At 40.4% G+C, this 21800-nt stretch overlaps 1 protein-coding gene across 1 annotated transcript in view; it reads left to right on the top strand.

Annotated features, from left to right (window-relative positions):
• CARF (calcium responsive transcription factor) overlaps positions 1–21800 on the top strand; it is a 261735-nt gene that overhangs the window by 133863 nt on the left and 106072 nt on the right. Inside the window, exons 11-12 of the mRNA XM_053698682.1 lie at positions 19188–19350; positions 20954–21029. Of these exons, the coding sequence (XP_053554657.1) occupies positions 19188–19350; positions 20954–21029 (239 nt within the window). The remainder of the gene's footprint in view (positions 1–19187; positions 19351–20953; positions 21030–21800) is intronic.

The raw sequence follows: 21800 nt of genomic DNA, 5'->3' as shown, positions 1-21800 counted from the left end.
TATGTATATATATATATATATATATATATATATATATATATATATATATATATATATACATAATACAGTATATATATATATATATATACACTGTGTGCAGAATTATTAGGCAAATGAGTATTTTGACCACATCATCCTCTTTATGCATGTTGTCTTACTCCAAGCTGTATAGGCTCGAAAGCCTACTACCAATTAAGCATATTAGGTGATGTGCATCTCTGTAATGAGAAGGGGTGTGGTCTAATGACATCAACACCCTATATCAGGTGTGCATAATTATTAGGCAACTTCCTTTCCTTTGGCAAAATGGGTCAAAAGAAGGACTTGACAGGCTCCGAAAAGTCAAAAATAGTGAGATATCTTGCAGAGGGATGCAGCACTCTTAAAATTGCAAAGCTTCTGAAGCGTGATCATCGAACAATCAAGCGTTTCATTCAAAATAGTCAACAGGGTCGCAAGAAGCGTGTGGAAAAACCAAGGCGCAAAATAACTGCCCATGAACTGAGAAAAGTCAAGCGTGCTGCTGCCAAGATGCCACTTGCCACCAGTTTGGCCATATTTCAGAGCTGCAACATCACTGGAGTGCCCAAAAGCACAAGGTGTGCAATACTCAGAGACATGGCCAAGGTAAGAAAGGCTGAAAGACGACCACCACTGAACAAGACACACAAGCTGAAACGTCAAGACTGGGCCAAGAAATATCTGAAGACTGCTTTTTCTAAGGTTTTATGGACTGATGAAATGAGAGTGAGTCTTGATGGGCCAGATGGATGGGCCCATGGCTGGATTGGTATATGGCAGAGAGCTCCAGTCTGACTCAGACGCCAGCAAGGTGGAGGTGGAGTACTGGTTTGGGCTGGTATCATCAAAGATGAGCTTGTGGGGCCTTTTCGGGTTGAGGATGGAGTCAAGCTCAACTCCCAGTCCTACTGCCAGTTTCTGGAAGACACCTTCTTCAAGCAGTGGTACAGGAAGAAGTCTGCATCCTTCAAGAAAAACATGATTTTCATGCAGGACAATGCTCCATCACACGCATCCAAGTACTCCACAGCGTGGCTGGCAAGAAAGGGTATAAAAGAAGAAAATCTAATGACATGGCCTCCTTGTTCACCTGATCTGAACCCCATTGAGAACCTGTGGTCCATCATCAAATGTGAGATTTACAAGGAGGGAAAACAGTACACCTCTCTGAACAGTGTCTGGGAGGCTGTGGTTGCTGCTGCACGCAATGTTGATGGTGAACAGATCAAAACACTGACAGAATCCATGGATGGCAGGCTTTTGAGTGTCCTTGCAAAGAAAGGTGGCTATATTGGTCACTGATTTGTTTTTGTTTTGTTTTTGAATGTCAGAAATGTATATTTGTGAATGTTGAGATGTTATATTGGTTTCACTGGTAAAAATAAATATTTGAAATGGGTATATATTTGTTTTTTGTTAAGTTGCCTAATAATTATGCACAGTAATAGTCACCTGCACACACAGATATCCCCCTAAAATAGCTATAACTAAAAACAAACTAAAAACTACTTCCAAAACTATTCAGCTTTGATATTAATGAGTTTTTTGGGTTCATTGAGAACATGGTTGTTGTTCAATAATAAAATTAATCCTCAAAAATACAACTTGCCTAATAATTCTGCACTCCCTGTATATATATATATATATAAAACATACTGGAATGCACATGAACAAAAAATATGTATTTGTTGTCTACAAAAAACATATGCAGATTATCATATTAGTAAATACCAAAAATGAGTATATGATAAAACATTGAGCACATTACTGCAAATGCATAAAATTAACTGCAAAATATAAACCTATCTGCATAATTATACAGAAGTGAAAGCAATATAATGCTATAACTCTATAATATATAAGCATTTCCTTAATTACTTAACAATAAACAGCAGGGCCGCCATCAGGGGGTGACAGGGGTGACTACTGTCAGGGGCCCAATGAGCCAGGGGGGCCCCATGACCCAAAAACTAAAAAAAAAAAAAAAAAATTTTTTTTTTTTTTTTTTTTTTTTTAAAATTTTGGCAGCCACCAGTGGGTACTACAGCAGAGTGCTAATTGGGCATGGGAAATGTTATTACAAGGAGTAAAGTATTAGCATTTGAGAGGATTTCTTAGTGTGCACTAAACCACTATGCGCAGTGTGAGACAGACTTGGCACTTTGTACAGTGTGTGCCTGAGTCAGACGGCAGATCACTTTTATTTGCAGAGGAGGTAGGACTTACTTAGCAAATGTTTTTTATTTCTTTGTGCAATTTTTGATTGTAACTTCAGTGTGGTAGTAGTTGTTTGGTGGGGCTAGGGGTCCATAAAAACACATTTTTTTTAGCAGCAGTGTATTTATGATTATTTGACAATGCTGTAGAAATTCTATATTTAAAACCATGCAGAAATGTTTCCTCCTCAATACACAAATGGTAGATGCACTTTTGGCAGATATGCATTATATATATATATATATATATATATATATATATATATATATATATATATATATATATATATATATATATATATATATTACATTCCAGTTTACTGCCCCTTTATGCAAGGACTTTCCAGATGAAAGGAGGCATTTTATCTAAGATTTTTACATCTGCATAAAATGTTATACTCTTAGACTAAGATTGCTCAGTGTTTGAAATGAGACAGGTTAACTTAGAACTGTTCAGTTTACACTACAGATGACTTAATTTTGAAATACATACCAACAAGCCTAAATCCTGCATTTAACCAGATCTAATGGTATGAGTACCACAGCTTATGGTCCTACCAAGACCATATAGAGTACAGCATTTTCAAAATCCATAAGTAAAGCTGACAGCTGGGAAAATTTGTACACTATATTTGAAGTGGTGCTCTTGGTTGGGGAAAATGGGAACAAAACAAACAAACAAACATATGTCAACCTTTTAAAGGTACTTTTCTTCATCTATCCATCTACCCAGCTCATTAATGTACAATTTTGAATTCACAGAATTATTTTTGTTTGCACATTTACAAATATGATTCTTTAAAAAGTGACCTCTTAATTTCTAAAAATTTTTTTATCATGCATGTCACACACTGTTGATTTAAGTGATGCAAGGTGCATAAATGTTTCCTCCTGTGAGTGTTTCTGTGGGTGTCTGTGTTTATGTCTTCGTGCTTTGGTTTGTGTCTCTATGAGTGTGTATGTATTTTTTATCTGTGGGTCTCTCTGTGGGGGGGGGGGTGTATGTCTTCGAGCTTTTTCTGTGGGTGTCTCTGTGAGGGTGTGTGTATGTTTTTCTTTGTGTATTTTCTCTGGATGCCTCTGTGAGGGTGGGTGTGTATGTCTGTGTTTTCTGTGGATGTCTCTGTGAGGGTGTGTGTGGGTATGTATGTATGTATGTCTGTGTTTTCTGTGGATGTCTCTGTGAGGGTGTGTGTTTTATGTGGGTATCTCTGTGAGGGTGTGTGTTTTATGTGGGTGTCTCTGTGAGGGTGTGTGTATGTCTTTGTGTGTTTTCTGTGGATGTCTCAGTGAGAGTGTGTGTATGTATGTCTTTCTGTGTTTTTTATGTGGTTGTCTCTCTGTGTGTGTATGTCTTTCTGTGTGTTCTGTGGGTGTCTCTGTGTGTGGGTGTATGTCTTTGTGTGTTTTCTGAGGCTGTCTCTGTTGGTGTTTCCTTGGGTGTATGTGCAAGTTTGAGTTTGTGTGTGTGTGGCCATTGTCTGTTCCTTTTTAGGACATTTTGACCTTACTACTAATTATTCACATCTTTCTACAGACTTTGAGACTAACAAGACCTTTCCGGAAGTAACCAATCCACCATTTAACCTTTAAATTATTGTTTAGGCAGTTCAGGGCCCTTCCTTTCAGCCACTGCATGCTGTTGTCATAATTTAGGTGTTATCTTCCTTTACAAAAAGATCATCAGAACTCCATATTTTGTTTTCTAAATCTCCTTTTTTTTATTTACAAAACTATAGTTTACCTTATTACTTGTCAGGTCAATGTAAACAAGTGCTAAGTGTCTGTTTGGGTGTCTGTGTCTGAGTGTGTTTCTTTGCGTGTCTGCTAGAGTGTCTATATGGGAATCCTTATGTGTGAGTTTGTTTGTGTGTTTCAGTGTATGAGTGTGTGTGTCTGTGTGTGTGTATGTTACTACCTTTACAACATTTCCAAGTTTAAATAGACAATTAAGAATAAAGTGCATATACGTTTGTCACTTGGTCAAAAATTGCACATGTCAAAGGAGGGGGGGGGGGGCCCTGATCAATGGATGAGTCAGGGGCCCCGAAATTCCTAGTGGCGGCCCTGATAAACAGTATATTATATACTAGTCCTAAAGCCCGTTCACACGGGCCATTTTTTTGCAGTACAGCGGTCCCACCCCTTGCTCTCTCTCTCTCCCCCATCTCTTTTGCGCTCTCTCTCCCCCATCTCTTTTGCGCTCTCTCTCCCCCCCATCTCTTTTGCGCTCTCTCTCCCCTCTCTTTTGAGCTCTCTCTCCTCCATCTCTTTTGCGCTCTCTCTCACCCTCTCTTTTGTGCTCTCTCTCTCCCCCCCCTCTCCTCTCTCTCTCCCCCCTCTCCTCTCTCCCTCCCCCCTCTCCTCTCTCTCTCCCCCCTCTCCTCTCTCTCTCCCCCTCTCCTCTCTCTCTCCCCCTCTCCTCTCTCTCTCCCCCTCTCCTCTCTCTCTCTCCCCTCCTCTCTCTCCCCTCTCTCTCTCCCCCTCTCTTTTGTGCTCTCTCTCTCTCCCCCTCTCTTTTGTGCTCTCTCTCTCTCCCCCTCTTTTGCTCTCTCTCTCTCTCCCCCCTCTCTTTTGCGCTCTCTCTCTCCCCCTCTCTTTTGCGCTCTCTCTCTCCCCCCTCTCTTTTGTGCTCTCTCTCTCCCCCCTCAAAGATATGACGAGTCCACGGATTTCATCCTTACTTGTGGGGTATTAACCTCCTGCTAACAGGAAGTGGCAAAGAGCACCACAACAGAGCTGTATATATAGCCCCTCCCTTCCCCTCCACCCCCAGTCATTCTCTTTGCCTGTGTTATACTAGGAAGACATGGTAAAGTGAGGTGTTAGTTTTAGTTTCTTCAAGAAGTTTTTTATCTTAAATGGTACCGGTGAGTACTATTTTCCTCAGGGGGATATGAAAGAAGATTTCTGCCCTGAGGTTGATGATCTTAGCAGTTGTAACTAAGACTTCTGAAGGTAACCATGAGACATCTTCAGTGTGGAGACCGGTTTCATGCTACAAGCAGCATTAAGGTATGTGCAGCCTTTTTTATTCTGAGAAGACCTGATATATCAGAACTGGCTGGCATTTATTTCCCTGTATGGGAATGGGGTAAGCAGTATTCCTATTTCTCTTGTAAAGGTGTATCCAGTCCACGGGTTCATCCATTACTTGTGGGATATTCTCCTTCCCAACAGGAAGCTGCAAGAGGACACCCACAGCAGAGCTGTCTATATAGCTCCTCCCCTAACTGCCACCCCCAGTCATTCTCTTGCAGCTCTCGACAAGAAAGGAAGTATCAAGAGATATGTGGAGAATTAGTGTAGTTTTTACCTTCAATCAAGAGTTTTTTATTTTTAAACGGTACCGGCGTTGTACTGTTTTACTCTCAGGCAGAAATTGGAAGAAGAATTCTGCCTGGAGGTTTGATGATCTTAGCGGTTTGTAACTAAGATCCATTGCTGTTCTTACACATAACTGAAGAGTATGGAAAGAAAACTTCAGTTGGGGGGACGGTCTGCAGATTACCTGCTTTGAGGTATGTTCAGTATATTTTTTTCTACAGAGATGATAAGGTCTAGAAAATGCTGACAGTGCCTGGTATATTTGAGGTAAGCCTGATACAGTGATTTAACAACGACTGGGATCATGCTTGCAAAAAAAGGTAATATTCATGTTAATACTCATATTACTTAGTGTAAAAACGTATGCATGGTTTATAGAAAAAACGTTTTTTCTCTGAGGGTGATAAATCTTTATTTGGGGCTTAGTTTTCCACATGGCTAGTTAGATTACTCCTAGGAGTACTTTTTTAAGGCCCTCTGACATTGAGTGCATGGTGGGAGGGGCCTATTTTCGCGCTCTAAATGCGCAGTTGATTTTCAGACTGAGACATCCAGCTTCCTTAAAGGAGTCCTCTGGCATCTAGGACCACTATAGAGGGTTTTGTTCATGCAAAAATTGTGTTTAAGGGCAGGTAGGAGCCACAGCAGAGCTGTGGCAGTGTGTTTGACTGTTAGTTAACGGTTTTAACATTTTTCTAATCCGTTTTTGGGCCTAAGGGGTTAATCATCCATTTGCAAGTGTGTGCAATGCTGCTTTAGTCACTTATACACACTGTAAAAATTTCGTAGAGTTTACTACTTTTTATCACTGTTTTGCAGTTTATGTGGTAGTTTTTTTTCTCTTAAAGGCACAGTACCGTTTTTATATAATTGCTTTTTCACATTTATTAAAGTATTTTCCAAGCTTGCTGGTCTCATTACTAGTCTGTTAAACATGTCTGACATAGAGGAAACTCCTTGTTCATTATGTTTAGAAGCCATTGTGGAACCCCCTCTTAGAATGTGTACCAAATGCACTGACCTTTCTATAAGTTATAAAGACCATATTATGGCTTTTTAAGATTTATCACCAGAGGTTTCTCAGACTGACAAAAGGGAGGTTATGCCATCTAGCTCTTCCCACGTGTCAGAACCTATAACTCCTGCTCAAGTGACGCCAAGTACATCTAGCGCGTCCAATGCGTTTACCTTACAAGACATGCGCGGCAGTTATGAATCATACCCTCACAGAGGTATTGGCCAAACTGCCAGGGTTACAAGGAAAGCAAGACAGCTCTGGGGCTAGAACAAATACAGAGCTCTCTGACGCTTTAGTAGCTATGTCTGATATACCCTCACAATGTGCAGAAGCCGAAGCAGGAGAGCTTCTATCTGTGGGTGACATTTCTGATTCAGGGAAGGCGTTACTTCAGTCTGACTCTGAAATGACAGCGTTTAAATTTAAGCTTGAACACCTCCGCTTGTTGCTCAGGGAGGTTTTAGCGACTCTGGATGAACCATTGTAGTCCCAGAGAAATTGTGTAAAATGGACAAATACTTTGCAGTGCCTGTTTACACTGACGTTTTTCCAATCCCTAAGAGGTTTTCAGAAATTATTACTAAGGAATGGGATAGACCAGGTGTACCGTTCTCTCCCCCTCCTGCGTTTTAAAAGATGTTTCCTATAGATGCCGCAACACAGGACTCTTGGCAGGCAGTCCCTAAGGTGGAGGGAGCAGTCTCTACTCTAGCTAAGCGTACAACTATCCCTGTCGAGGACAGTTGTGCTTTCCTAGATCCAATGGATAAAAAATTAGAGGGTTTCCTTAAGAAAATCTTTATACAACAAGGTTTTATTCTCCAGCCTCTTGCGTGCATTGCCCCAGTCACTGCTGCAGCGGCTTTCTGGTTCGAGTCACTTGAGGAGGCTCTACAGGTAGAGACCCCGTTGGATGATATCCTAGACAGGCTTAAAGCTCTTAAGTTAGCCAATTCATTTATTTCTGATGCCATTTTTCATTTAACCAAGCTAACGGCTAATAATTCAGGTTTTGCCATTCAGGCGCGTAGGGCGCTATGGCTTAAATCCTGGTCAGCTGACGTTACTTCAAAGTCTAAACTTCTCAACATCCCCTTCAAAGGGCAGACCCTATTCGGGCCTGGACTGAAGGAGATAATTTCTGATATTACTGGAGGAAAAGGCCACGCCCTTCCCCAGGATAGGTCCAACAAATTAAGGACCAAACAGACTAATTTTCGTTCCTTTCGAAACTTCAAGAGTGGCGCAGCTTCATCTTCCTCTACTACAAAACAAGAGGGAAATTTTGCCCAGTCCAAGCCAGTCTGGAGACCTAAAAAGGCTTGGAACAAGGGGAAGCAGGCCAAAAAACCTGCTGCTGCCTCTAAGACAGCATGAAGGAGTAGCCCCCGATCCGGGACCGGATCTAGTGGGGGGCAGACTTTCTCTCTTCGCCCAGGCTTGGGCAAGAGACGTCCAGGATCCCTGGGCTCTGGAGATTGTTTCCCAGGGATATCTTCTGGATTTCAAAGCTTCATCTCCAAAGGTGAGATTTCATCTCTCACAATTATCTGCAAACCAGATAAAGAGAGAGGCATTCTTACGTTGCGTTCAAGACCTACTGGTTATGGGAGTGATCCACCCAGTTCCAAAGGAGGAACAGGGGCAGGGCTTCTATTCAAATCTGTTTATAGTTCCCAAAAAAGAGGGAACTTTCAGACCAATCTTGGATCTCAAGATCCTAAACAAATTAAGTGAAGCTCGCTCCTGCTGTCAGACAGAGCAGGAGCGAGCTGCACTTAGTCTTATGGCGCGGTCGGTCCGGGCTGTGACTATACAGTTGGCCCGATGCGCTGACTAAAAAAAACAGACCCGCTCAGCAGAGAGCAGAGAGCGGGTCTGTAAAAGCGGCATGTTTTTAAAATATTAAAAGGGTTTTATAACTATAGCAGTAAAATAATGTTATATAATTCTGCACTATGGTCAGAATTATATAACATTATTTTTAGGTTTACTGACACTTTAAACTTTTATCTTGGAAAGTTCTGTTTTTAGTAGCTATCTCCTCGGCTCGAAGAGTTTCAGAGTTATCTGCTTTACAGTGTGATTCCCCTTATCTAATTTTCCATGCAGATAAGGTAGTGTTACGTACCAAACCTGGGTTTCTTCCTAAAGTGGTATCTAATAAGAATATCAATCAGGAGATCGTTGTTCCTTCATTATGTCCTAATCCTTCCTCTAAGAAGGAACGTCTATTACACAATCTTGATGTAGTTCGTGCTTTAAAGTTTTATTTACAAGCTACGAAGGATTTTCGTCAAACATCTGCTTTGTTTGTTGTCTACTCTATACAGAGGAGAGGCCAAAAGGCTTTGGCAACTTCTCTTTCTTTTTGGCTGAGAAGCTTAATCCGCTTATCTTATGAGACTGCTGGCCAGCAGCCTCCTGAAAGAATTACAGCTCATTCCACTAGAGCGGTGGCTTCCACATGGGCTTTTTAAAATGAGGCCTTTGTTGAACAGATTTGTAAGGCGGCGACTTGGTCTTCGCTTCATACTTTTTCTAAATTCTACAAATTTGATACTTTTGCTTCCTCGGAGGCTATTTTTGGGAGAAAGGTCTTACAGGCAGTGGTGCCTTCCGTTTAAGTGTCTGCCTTGTCCCTCCCTTCATCCGTGTCCTAAAGCTTTGATATTGGTATCCCACAAGTAATGGATGAACCCGTGGACTGGATACACCTTTACAAGAGAAAACAAAATTTATGCTTACCTGAAAAATGTATTTCTCTTGTGGTGTATCCAGTCCACGGCCCACCCTGTCATTTTAAGGCAGGTGTTTTTTATTATCTATATCAGGTGTGCATAATTATTAGGCAACTTCCTTTCCTTTGGCAAAATGGGTCAAAAGAAGGACTTGACAGGCTCCGAAAAGTCAAAAATAGTGAGATATCTTGCAGAGGGATGCAGCACTCTTAAAATTGCAAAGCTTCTGAAGCGTGATCATCGAACAATCAAGCGTTTCATTCAAAATAGTCAACAGGGTCGCAAGAAGCGTGTGGAAAAACCGAGGCGCAAAATAACTGCCCATGAACTGAGAAAAGTCAAGCGTGCTGCTGCCAAGATGCCACTTGCCACCAGTTTGGCCATATTTCAGAGCTGCAACATCACTGGAGTGCCCAAAAGCACAAGGTGTGCAATACTCAGAGACATGGCCAAGGTAAGAAAGGCTGAAAGACGACCACCACTGAACAAGACACACAAGCTGAAACGTCAAGACTGGGCCAAGAAATATCTGAAGACTGCTTTTTCTAAGGTTTTATGGACTGATTAAATGAGAGTGAGTCTTGATGGGCCAGATGGATGGGCCCGTGGCTGGATTGGTAAAGGGCAGAGAGCTCCAGTCTGACTCAGACGCCAGCAAGGTGGAGGTGGAGTACTGGTTTGGGCTGGTATCATCAAAGATGAGCTTGTGGGGCCTTTTCGGGTTGAGGATGGAGTCAAGCTCAACTCCCAGTCCTACTGCCAGTTTCTGGAAGACACCTTCTTCAAGCAGTGGTACAGGAAGAAGTCTGCATCCTTCAAGAAAAACATGATTTTCATGCAGGACAATGCTCCATCACACGCGTCCAAGTACTCCACAGCGTGGCTGGCAAGAAAGGGTATAAAAGAAGAAAATCTAATGACATGGCCTCCTTGTTCACCTGATCTGAACCCCATTGAGAACCTGTGGTCCATCATCAAATGTGAGATTTACATGGAGGGAAAACAGTACACCTCTCTGAACAGTGTCTGGGAGGCTGTGGTTGCTGCTGCACGCAATGTTGATGGTGAACAGATCAAAACACTGACAGAATCCATGGATGGCAGGCTTTTGAGTGTCCTTGCAAAGAAAGGTGGCTATATTGGTCACTGATTTGTTTTTGTTTTGTTTTTGAATGTCAGAAATGTATATTTGTGAATGTTGAGATGTTATATTGGTTTCACTGGGAAAAATAAATATTTGAAATGGGTATATATTTGTTTTTTGTTAAGTTGCCTAATAATTATGCACAGTAATAGTCACCTGCACACACAGATATCCCCCTAAAATAGCTATAACTAAAAACAAACTAAAAACTACTTCCAAAACTATTCAGCTTTGATATTAATGAGTTTTTTGGGTTCATTGAGAACATGGTTGTTGTTCAATAATAAAATTAATCCTCAAAAATACAACTTGCCTAATAATTCTGCACTCCCTGTATATATATATATATATATATAAAACATACTGGAATGCACATGAACAAAAAATATGTATTTGTTGTCTACAAAAAACATATGCAGATTATCATATTAGTAAATACCAAAAATGAGGATATGATAAAACATTGAGCACATTACTGCAAATGCATAAAATTAACTGCAAAATATAAACCTATCTGCATAATTATACAGAAGTGAAAGCAATATAATGCTATAACTCTATAATATATAAGCATTTCCTTAATTACTTAACAATAAACAGTATATTATATACTAGTCCTAAAGCCCGTTCACACGGGCCATTTTTTTGCAGTACAGCGGTCCCACCCCTTGCTCTCTCTCTCTCCCCCATCTCTTTTGCGCTCTCTCTCCCCCATCTCTTTTGCGCTCTCTCTCCCCCCCATCTCTTTTGCGCTCTCTCTCCCCTCTCTTTTGAGCTCTCTCTCCTCCATCTCTTTTGCGCTCTCTCTCACCCTCTCTTTTGTGCTCTCTCTCTCCCCCTCTCCTCTCTCCCCACTCTCTCCTCTCTCTCCCCCCTCTCCTCTCTCTCTCCCCCTCTCCTCTCTCTCTCCCCCTCTCCTCTCTCTCTCCCCTCCTCTCTCTCTCTTCCCTCCTCTCTCTCCCCTCTCTCTCTCCCCCTCTCTTTTGTGCTCTCTCTCTCCCCCTCTCTTTTGTGCTCTCTCTCTCTCCCCCTCTTTTGCTCTCTCTCTCTCTCCCCCCTCTCTTTTGCGCTCTCTCTCTCCCCCTCTCTTTTGCGCTCTCTCTCTCCCCCCTCTCTTTTGTGCTCTCTCTCTCCCCCCTCAAAGATATGACGAGTCCACGGATTTCATCCTTACTTCTGGGGTATTAACCTCCTGCTAACAGGAAGTGGCAAAGAGCACCACAACAGAGCTGTATATATAGCCCCTCCCTTCCCCTCCACCCCCAGTCATTCTCTTTGCCTGTGTTATACTAGGAAGACATGGTAACCACTGCACCATATAGTTTCTGCTTTTTTCTTGCTTGTCTTCGGTCGAATGACTGGTGGTGGCAGTTAGGGAAGGAGCTATATAGACAGCTCTGCTGTGGGTGTCCTCTTGCAGCTTCCTGTTGGGAAGGAGAATATCCCACAAGTAATGGATGAACCCGTGGACTGGATACACCACAAGAGAAATAAATTTATCAGGTAAGCATTTTGTTTTTATATAAAGGGTATTACTGGAGTCCCTGGTTTTAATTAATAGTTGACTTATGGGCATTTGATGACACTGTGGGCATTGAAAGAAAAAAACGATACAAAACGTTTTTATTTTTGACATTCATATGTATGCTTACTGGTGCATTTGAGGGGTTATAGGAGATTAGCTGTTTAAACTTAGGTGTGAAATCGCTTCCCCATGCGGTTATGTTTGGGCCTACTCCGGCATCGACCTTAAGGGGCGGGCCTATTTTTGCGCGCTCAGATGCGCACTTCCTTCAGGCTAGGCAGCAGCAAGCAGTAACTCCGGTGGCTTCTGGACTGTGCAAGCTGGTCTGAAGTGTTTGAAGTTTTTTCGAAGTACCCTGGGGGCAGGTAGGCGCCACAGCAGAGCTGTGGCGAGGTGCAGAGGGTATTTTTGTATATAAAATGACTAATTGTTGATATAAGTACTTTAGAGCCTTATTTCTGCCCTTGCTTCTGGGTGCAGTAATTTTTGGATAAACCAACGATCTTAAGTTAAATTTAGAGATAATTTAACGTTATTTGAGCATTTTGGAAAAATTGTTCACTTTTTCTTTTCTTAAAGGCGCAGTACACGTTTTTTCTAAAGTTTATTTTATGCAATAAATAAGTGTTTAAACGACTTTTGTGGTTATTACTAGTCTGTTCAACATGTCTGACATTGAGGATTCTCATTGTTCTATGTGTTTAGAAGCTATTGTGCAACCCCCTCTAACATTGTGTAACTCTTGTACTGAAAGAGCCTTACATTGTAAAGACCATATATTAGGTCAAGAAAGTGTGCCTAAGGATGAATCTCAGTCTGAAGAGAATCAGGATATGCCATCCAATTCTCCCCAAGTGTCACAACCTTTAACGCCCACACAAGCGACGCCAAGTACTACTAGTGCGTCTAATTCTTTTACTCTGCAGGAGATGGCTGCAGTTATGTCAACTACCCTTACAGAGGTATTGTCTAAATTACCAGTGTTGCAGGGTAAACGCAGTAGGTCAGGTATTAATGTAAATACTGAATCCTCTAAAGCTTTATTAGCTATTTCTGATGTTCCCTCACAGTGCTCTGAGTTGGGGATCAGGAAATTACTGTCTGAGGGTGAAATTTCAGATTCAGGGAATGTTTTACCTCAGACAGATTCGGACGCTATGTCATTTAAATTTAAGCTGGAACACCTCCGCCTGTTGCTTAGGGAGGTTTTAGCGACTCAGGATGATTGTGACCCTATTGTGATTCCTCCAGAGAAATTGTATAAAATGGATAAATATCTGGAAGTACCTACTTACACTGATGTTTTTCGGTTCCTAAGAGAAATTATAATAAAGGAATGGGATAGACCAGGTATACCGTTTTCTCCCCCTCCTAATTTTAAGAAAATGTTTCCCATATCAGATACCATTCGGGACTCATGGCAAACGGTCCCTAAGGTAGAGGGAGCTATATCTACCCTAGCTAAGCGTACTACTATACCCATTGAGGATAGTTGGGCTTTTAAAGACCCTATGGATAAGAAATTAGAGGGTCTACTAAAGAAATGATTTGTTAATCAGGGGTTTCTTTTACAACCTATGGCTTGCATTGTTCCAGTAACTACTGCAGCAGCTTTTTGGTTTGAGGCTCTAGAAGAGTCTCTTAAGGTTGAGACTCCATTAGATGACATCTTAGATAGAATTAAGGCTCTCAAGCTAGCTAATTCTTTTATTACTGATGCCGCTTTTCAAATTGCTAAATTAGCGGCAAAGAATGCAGGATTTGCTATTTTAGCACGTAGAGCATTGTGGCTCAAATCTTGGTCTGCTGATGTGTCATCAAAACATAAGCTTTTAGCTATTCCCTTTAAAGGTAAGACCCTTTTCGGGCCAGAATTTAAGGAAATCATTTCTGATATTACAGGAGGTAAAGGCCATGCACTACCTCAGGATAAGTCGGTTAAAATGAGGGGTAAGACAGCATGAAGGGGCGGCCCCCGATCCGGGACCGGATCTAGTAGGGGGCAGACTCTCTTTCTTTGCTCAGGCTTGGGCAAGAGATGTTCAGGATCCCTGGGCACTAGAAATAGTGACCCACGGTTATCAATCGGAATTCAAGGACTTTCTACCAAGAGGGAGATTTCATCTTTCAAAGTTATCTGCAAACCAGATAAAAAGAGAGGTGTTCTTACGCAAAAAAAAAAAAAAAAAAAAAAGAGAGGTGTTCTTATGCTGTGTAAAATACATTTTTACTATGGGAGTAATTTGTCCAGTTCCAAAATTGGAATAGGGACAGGGGTTTTACTTAAACCTATTTGTGGTTCCCAAAGAAGAGGGAACGTTCAGACCCATCTTAGACCTCAAGTGTCTAAACAAATTTCTAAGAGTTCCATCATTCAAGATGGAGACAATACGAACAATTTTACAAATGAACCAGGAGGGTCAATATATGACTACCGTGGAGTTGAAGGATGCTTACCTTCATATTCCAATCCACAAGGATCATCATCAGTTTCTAAGGTTTGCCTTCTTGGACAAACATTATCAGTTTGTGGCTCTTCCCTTCGGGTTGGCCACAGCACCCAGAATCTTCACAAAGGTTCTAGGGTCTCTTTTGGCGGTTCTCAGACGGCGAGGCATAGCGGTGGCGCCTTATCTGGACCATATTCTGATTCAGGCGTCACCATATCATCTCTCAAAATCTCACACGGACACAGTGTTGTCTTTTCTGAGAACTCACGGCTGGAAGGTGAACATAGAGAAGAGTTCACTTGTCCCACAGACAAGGGTTCCTTTCTTGGGAACTCTGATAGACTCGGTAGCCATGAAAATATTTTTGACGGAGGTCAGAAAATCAAAGATTCTAAATACTTGCCAAGCACTTCAGTCCATTCCTCGGCCATCAGTGGCTCAGTGTATGGAGGTAATTGGATTAATGGTAGCGGTTATGGACATTTTTCAGTTTGCTCGCTTTCATCTCAGAACACTGCAACTGTGCATGCTCGGTCAGTGGAATGGGGATTATGCGGATTTATCTCCTCAGATAAATCTGGATAAAGAGACCAGAAACTCTCTTCTTTGGTGGTTGTTGCCGGATCCTCTGTCCCAAGGGACTTGTTTCCACAGACCCTTGTGGGTGATAGTGACAACGGATGCCAGCCTTCTGGGCTGGGGTGCAGTTTGGAACTCCCTGAAGGCTCAGGGTGTTTGGACTCAAGTGGAGTCTCTACTTCCAATCAATAGTCTGGAACTGAGAGCAATAGTCAATGCGCTTCAGGCGTGGTCTCAGTTGGCTTCGGCCAAATTCATCAGATTCCAGTTGGACAAGATCCCGACTGTGGCATATATCAATCATCAGGGGGGTACAAGGAGTTCCTTAGCGATGATAGAAGTATCCAAGATAATCCGTTTGGCAGAGGCCCACTCTTGTCATCTGTCAGCAATCTACATCCCAGGAGTAGAGAACTGGGAAGCGGATTTTCTAAGTCGACCGACTTTTCATCCGGGGGAGTGGGAACTTCACCCGGAGGTATTTGCCTTGTTGATTCTCAGATGGGGCAGACCAGAATTGGATTTGATGGCATCTCGACAAAATGCCAAGCTTCCAAGATACGGATCCCGGTAAAGGAATCCTCAGGCCGAACTGATAGATGCCTTGGCAGTGCCTTGGTTGTTCAGCCTAGCTTATGTGTTTCCACCGTTTCCTCTCCTCCCACGCGTGATTGCTCGAATCAAACAGGAGAGAGCATCAGTGATCCTGATAGCGCCTGCGTGGCCACGCAGGACTTGGTATGCGGATCTAGTGGACATGTCCTCTCTGCCACCGTGGAAACTTCCATTGAGACAGGACCTTCTGTTCAGTATTCTTTGCTTTTGCGTTGTCTCAGACCCGTTTGTGAGTTCCTGTGTATTACCCTGGCTGTCTCACGTCCCTCCTGGTTCCTGACTCGGCTCGTCTGACTACTCGCTTTGGCTCCTGACACAGCTCGTCTGACTACCAGCTCTGGCTTTTGACTCCTGGCTTGTTATTTGACTTGTGGACTTTTTATTATTTTTTGTTATTAATAAAGGTGTGATTATTTTTGCACTTCTTGTCTCAGTCCGATTCCTGGCTCCCTGACAGAAAGAGATTTCACAAAATAGAATTAGCTGCACAAAGCTGGATTACACCAACCAAAGGATACTACAAATGTGGTCAATCACCATGTAAAAGCTATTCTTTTACAAATAAGAGCTTAACCTTCACCTCCACTCAGACGAAAAAAAGAGTATGAAATCAAAAGAAGAATAGATTGCACATCAACATTCGTCATTTATTTAATCCCATGTAGATCCTGTCACCTGCAGTATGTCGGAGCCACCACACGCCCCCTAAAAGATAGTATAAAGAACATCTTATACCTATAGAAGAAGAAATTTCCAGAACTCCAGTAGCAAAGCATTTTCACATACATTTAGAACATTTAGAAAAGGACCCATTAGGTGGGGATAGAATCAAACTTCTATTAAAAAGGGAAGTATACTGGATTTTCACACTTCAAACAAGGATACCACAACATATGGATCACAGATATGATGTAAACCTGTTTGTTGAGTGATAATCCAGGCTATTGCCATTACTATAATTAACAACATTATAACTCTAGGAACGTTATCAGAAAACATAACCTATTATTGATAGAGCAAAATACCCATATATAATAACATAAGGGTAATGGATGGACCTCCGTACATTTAGTCACACTAATAACAACTACTAGAGCCTACATTCAGGAATAGTATCACACTAATCTGAGAAGATAAGTCATCTAAAGAATTAACAAACCAAAATATAAAATCCAATTTTTTAACTTATTAGGGTTCTCAGTATAGCTAAGACTCTGTGCACAACTAAGATTTTGTGCACAATCAGTGTCTATTCCACATATACAATAAATGATCACCTATACTATTTACCATATATGGTAATTATTATTATTTTCTATTCTAGATTTTCGCTCAGCTATTTTTTATTATAATTTCATTAATTTATTCACTATTTAATTACTTTTGTTTAATTTGTTTATTATTTTTTATCTTTATCTTATTCCTACTTGTATATACCTGTCATATATCACACACTTTTTAGATGAATTAAGCAATATTATTTTATTGTTTGTCATTGTTTGTTATTATAATTGTTTCTATTATATCATTTTAAAGTGTAAACATAGCAACCAGTCCCACTGCCTGATGTAACACACCTGATCAACATACTAAGCCACTATAGTTTTATCAACCAATTAGCGTGATCCCATTCTATTGGCTATTTACCTGTATTTAAGGGCATCAGGTGGGACAGTTAACTTTCTCTGATGAAGTGCATGTATGCATGCGCAAAACGTGTCAAATAGCAGGGATCTTACCTTTTTCTGGATGTCTCCTATCTGAAAAAACTTTTGATTATATTGGTGACAGAGGACTCAGTTTCTTCCTTTTCCCAGTTATAATTGCAGATAGGTATAAATGTTATAAACTGTAACATAAGGCAATCATAAGAGAACCTACACACAGTCAGAGCTTTGCAGCAACACAAAACATTTGCGCAGAGGAGACATTCTGCACAAATACTACAATAGATTAGTAAGTAGAAGTAATCCTCAGATTTGTTCTTATGCTACATAATTTTAGGGCTAGCCACCAAACAATCTTGATAAATAAATGACTTAGGGCTAGATTACAAGTAGAGCACTAATTTAATTTTACAAGTGACTGGTTAATGCTCCCGTGAGCTGGTAGCACTTTGCGCTAAGCGCAATTAACCAGAGGTCAGAGCGGAGTAAGGGCAAAAAAGAAAATGGCAAAAAAACTAACATTTCCTGTACTGAGCAAAATAAGCATTAAAAGCCCATAAAAAGCCCCACATCCCCTACAAAACTAGAGAGTGCGCAACTGAACTGTTAACTGCTCAAAAACACCAGTATATATCTTAAATGGCCAAACACCTATTACAGAAAGGTGCTAAAAAAATCTCTACAGAGCTGCCAGTGAGTTATTAAAGTCATTCAGTATAGTCTTGTCAGGGTTTTCCCCCTGTTTTGTTTTCCATGTGCTGCTGGCAGCCATTTTACTCACCTCTCTTGCTGACTCTGGTGCATACTGTGTGATGCTGCTCATTTCCTGCACTTCCTTTTATGGCCAGACTGGTGTACATCATACGTGTGAGACAGAATGCAGTCTCAGAATTGTGATGTCATCATTTATTATTTAAAGGGCCTCTGTTCAGTATGCTTTGCCCTTGCGTTGTCTCAGACCTGTTTGTGAGAGCTCCTGTGTATTACCTGGCTGTCTGACATCCCTCCTGGTTCCTGATCCCTGGCTTGTTCCTGACTCTGCTGTTCCGGCTCGTCTGACTACTCGCTAGCGTTAGGGTACATGTAGTACCACCATCCACTTTGTTGTTGCCTGAAGGGTTTGTAGTTGTAAAACCGGTTTAATTCCATGTTATTTTATCACCTAATAAAGGAACGTATATAAGTGTTCAAGCTGGTGCCTGCTGCTTCATTATTTGATTGATTGGTTCTATTTTTATTACACACATTATCATTAAATATATTTATGTTAAATTATGCAATTAATTTGTGCTTTGGATAGCATAAAATTATATAATATTAAAAAAAATGTACACTGCCCCCACCCGGCTATATCATAATGTCACCCAGCTAAATTTTCTGTGGAGAATTGTATATGTATGGACCAGGAATAAAAAAATCAGTAGTTTGATCTTATAATAGTTATAGACATCTGCAGACAGCAAATATGTACTGATGGAGACGTAGGATACAGAACATTTGGGGAATATCCTGTCTGTGTGTGTGTGTGTATGTCTATGTATGTAAAATAATAGATGGAATACTGCATTATGTTGCTTGAAGCATACTGACACTATTCAAAGTCAAATCAGTATGATATATATCTAGCCTAAACATTGCTTAAAGAAGGGTTGTTTATATCAAATAAATAAATATTTTGGTTCAAAATTTTCAGTGTGGGAAAGAGAAGTGAATGTCTCGTATATACAACATGCTCAGGGTTAAATGCCATATTAGGAGATGTAGTTGTTCTCTACTCACTCTGAGGTGGACACCGTTCCCAGCTGGTGAATAGTACTTTGAATATGGTAGATGGAAATTAGTGATGGTGACATTATTATTTTTTATTTTTTGTTAACTTGCCAGGAAGTTTGTGGAAAGAGATCTCTTCAAACCAGATGAAATTCCTGAGAGGCACAACTTGTCTTATTTCCCAACAGTGAATGATCTGAAAAATCACATTCATGAGGCCCAGAAATCATTTGAAAATGGGGAGCTTATCTACGATCCAGAATCCATCTCAGGACAAGTAAGTCAGGATAGTGGAGTAAGTACTGATGATTGTACTGGGCAGGGAGCAAAAGTCAAGTCTAGCGCTCAAAACCAGTGGTGCATGCCAGGAGTTACTGCATAATTCTCCAATGTAATAGATGCAAAAATAAGGGAGCAGCTATTAATCTCCAGAATTATTACTTTATTGAAATCCCAGGCCAGAAAAACAACAACATTTCGGTCTACATGACCTTATTCATGTTGTTGTTTTTGTTAATAGGGGCTGCCTTTAGTTTTGTATTTGTACTGGACTGAGAAATACACATCTATACTTGCAGAATTTAAAAGCATTTCATTCATAATCCAAATATAATTTTTTTAAAGAGCATTACACATGTTTAACATTCTCATAAAATAATATGAGTCTTCATTGCAGTCTTGAAGTAGTTTGAAACTTCCCAGCCCTTTCCGTTTATTATCCTGTTTATTTTCTCCCCTTGCTTCTGTATTTAGCTCAATAGTCCTGTTTGAAGTATTAGTTATACTTCCTATATTAAAGCCGATACCAAATACTGGAGTTGAAGCAGCAGTCTGATATAACAAATTAAGGACCGGATAGAGAAAAGTGTACATAACAAATTACATACATTTTTGTTTTTCCACAAAAAAGAATAGCCAAGATTATGAGATTAATCAGTGCCAACTTTCAGAAAAGTGTGATACACTGTGACTGTGCAATACATCACAGATACTGATTTGTGAAAATTAAGTTGCCCAATTCTGTGACTAATACTTTGAGGTTTGGAAAACTAGTGGTTAGGGAATGCACAGTCACTGTCACTAAGCCAATAACTGTGGTGGTACAACTTGGTGAATATCTGAGTATCCCATCTGTTCCCCAAAATCTACTCCAATTTACTTAAAATATTACCTGAAATAATATGGATAAAATAATATTTTCACATGCCATAAGTTCTCCAGCTGTGGTTAAAGTGTATGCTCCTCTGTGCCTTCAATTTCTGATTCTCCTTTGACTTCCAGACCACCTTTTGTAGAGATTCTTAGTTCCCAATGATACAAATCTTAGAGGCCCCCCCCCCCCCCCCACTGGCACAAAACAACAACTTATATCTGCATTCCACTGTTAATTAAAAAATAGAGAAAAGGCTGGGCAGTAGAAAATAAGATGTGTCTCCTTACATTTTCTAAAATCAGTGTGTCCAATTTCTTTCATAGTATTAGTTTCATTCAATCTTTCTTTTTTACTTGAAGGGCCAATTAACTTTTTTAATGACCTGCACATTCCTATAGATCCTTACAAATAAATATGCATTAACCACGTGCCCTTTCTGTACAAATATACATTGGCTTCTGCCTTACAGAGATTTAGAAAGGGCCTTGGGGGCTCCATCACTGATGTCAAATTATATTTTGCTGTACACCGTTTGTGGTAAATAAAATATACTATATGCTTTTTTATATAATGTATATGAAAGAACAACATTTTACATGTAAAGGTTATTGGCTCATAGTAGCAACTCCCATAGCTGTGTTGGTAGACAGGGACAACCCCCCCACAAATCTGCAAAATATATTTTACATTCAGTAACAATATTCTCTATTATATTATATTATTTCAGTTAAACTGGACCACAGAGAATGGGAATGCACTTAATGAAATGGTTACAGTTACGTTTAGTTCAACACCCAGTGAAGGTAAGACTAGATCACATTTAGAATTTAGTGATGGTTCTTTTTTTACTATTAAATTATGTTTTTCATGCTTTTGCAGCTTTTAGATGACCTCTACAGTAAAGATGATTATTTGGTATCTATCTATAAACAACAACATATGATGTTAAATCAAAGAACTCAATATTCATTCCTGTTTCAGACACAAAGATTCTGTTTGGATAACTGGAGTGTTAGATACAAAGCATTGTAGGGTCTTAGGTTAGACAAATATGATTTATAAGTACCTTCTTTATTCTTTTAACTTATTGTTTCTGGAGATAACAAAAATAGTAGGAAAAAAGTGAATTATTTGTTACTGGTACCTCTCTGTTAGACAGTAGTGCTGCCCGTGTCTCGCAGGCTCCGCCTTGCTACCTACCTGGATGACGGGCCTCGACAGATGAAAGTATGTTGTTGGATGGTGGCTTTTAAACTGTGTGTGCCTCACCCTAAGCATAAGATGAACACGCAAACCATCAAAACATTGGTGCAAGGATATGTTCCAAGGGAGTTTTCAATGGCTAGAAAACAAAGAAAAACAGGCTTAATCCCAGATTACTGGGTTTGGCTATTACAATACAGCATACCTTCATGCAGGAAATAGTAAACTTTTTTGGTGTAGAATTTTTAATAGTTATTACATTTACAAGCCTACTGGATACTTTCTACCTTTGTATGCTTGGTCAATAATTTATTAGGGTTTTGCAGCAGACACCCTCCTCTGTTGAACTAGAAAACTCAATGTGTCTAAAC

Source organism: Bombina bombina, chromosome 1 (genome assembly GCF_027579735.1).
Source record: "Bombina bombina isolate aBomBom1 chromosome 1, aBomBom1.pri, whole genome shotgun sequence".
Classification (NCBI taxonomy): domain Eukaryota; kingdom Metazoa; phylum Chordata; class Amphibia; order Anura; family Bombinatoridae; genus Bombina; species Bombina bombina.
Note: the sequence above shows the minus strand (reverse complement) of the source record. Positions and strands in the feature narration are given on the sequence as shown.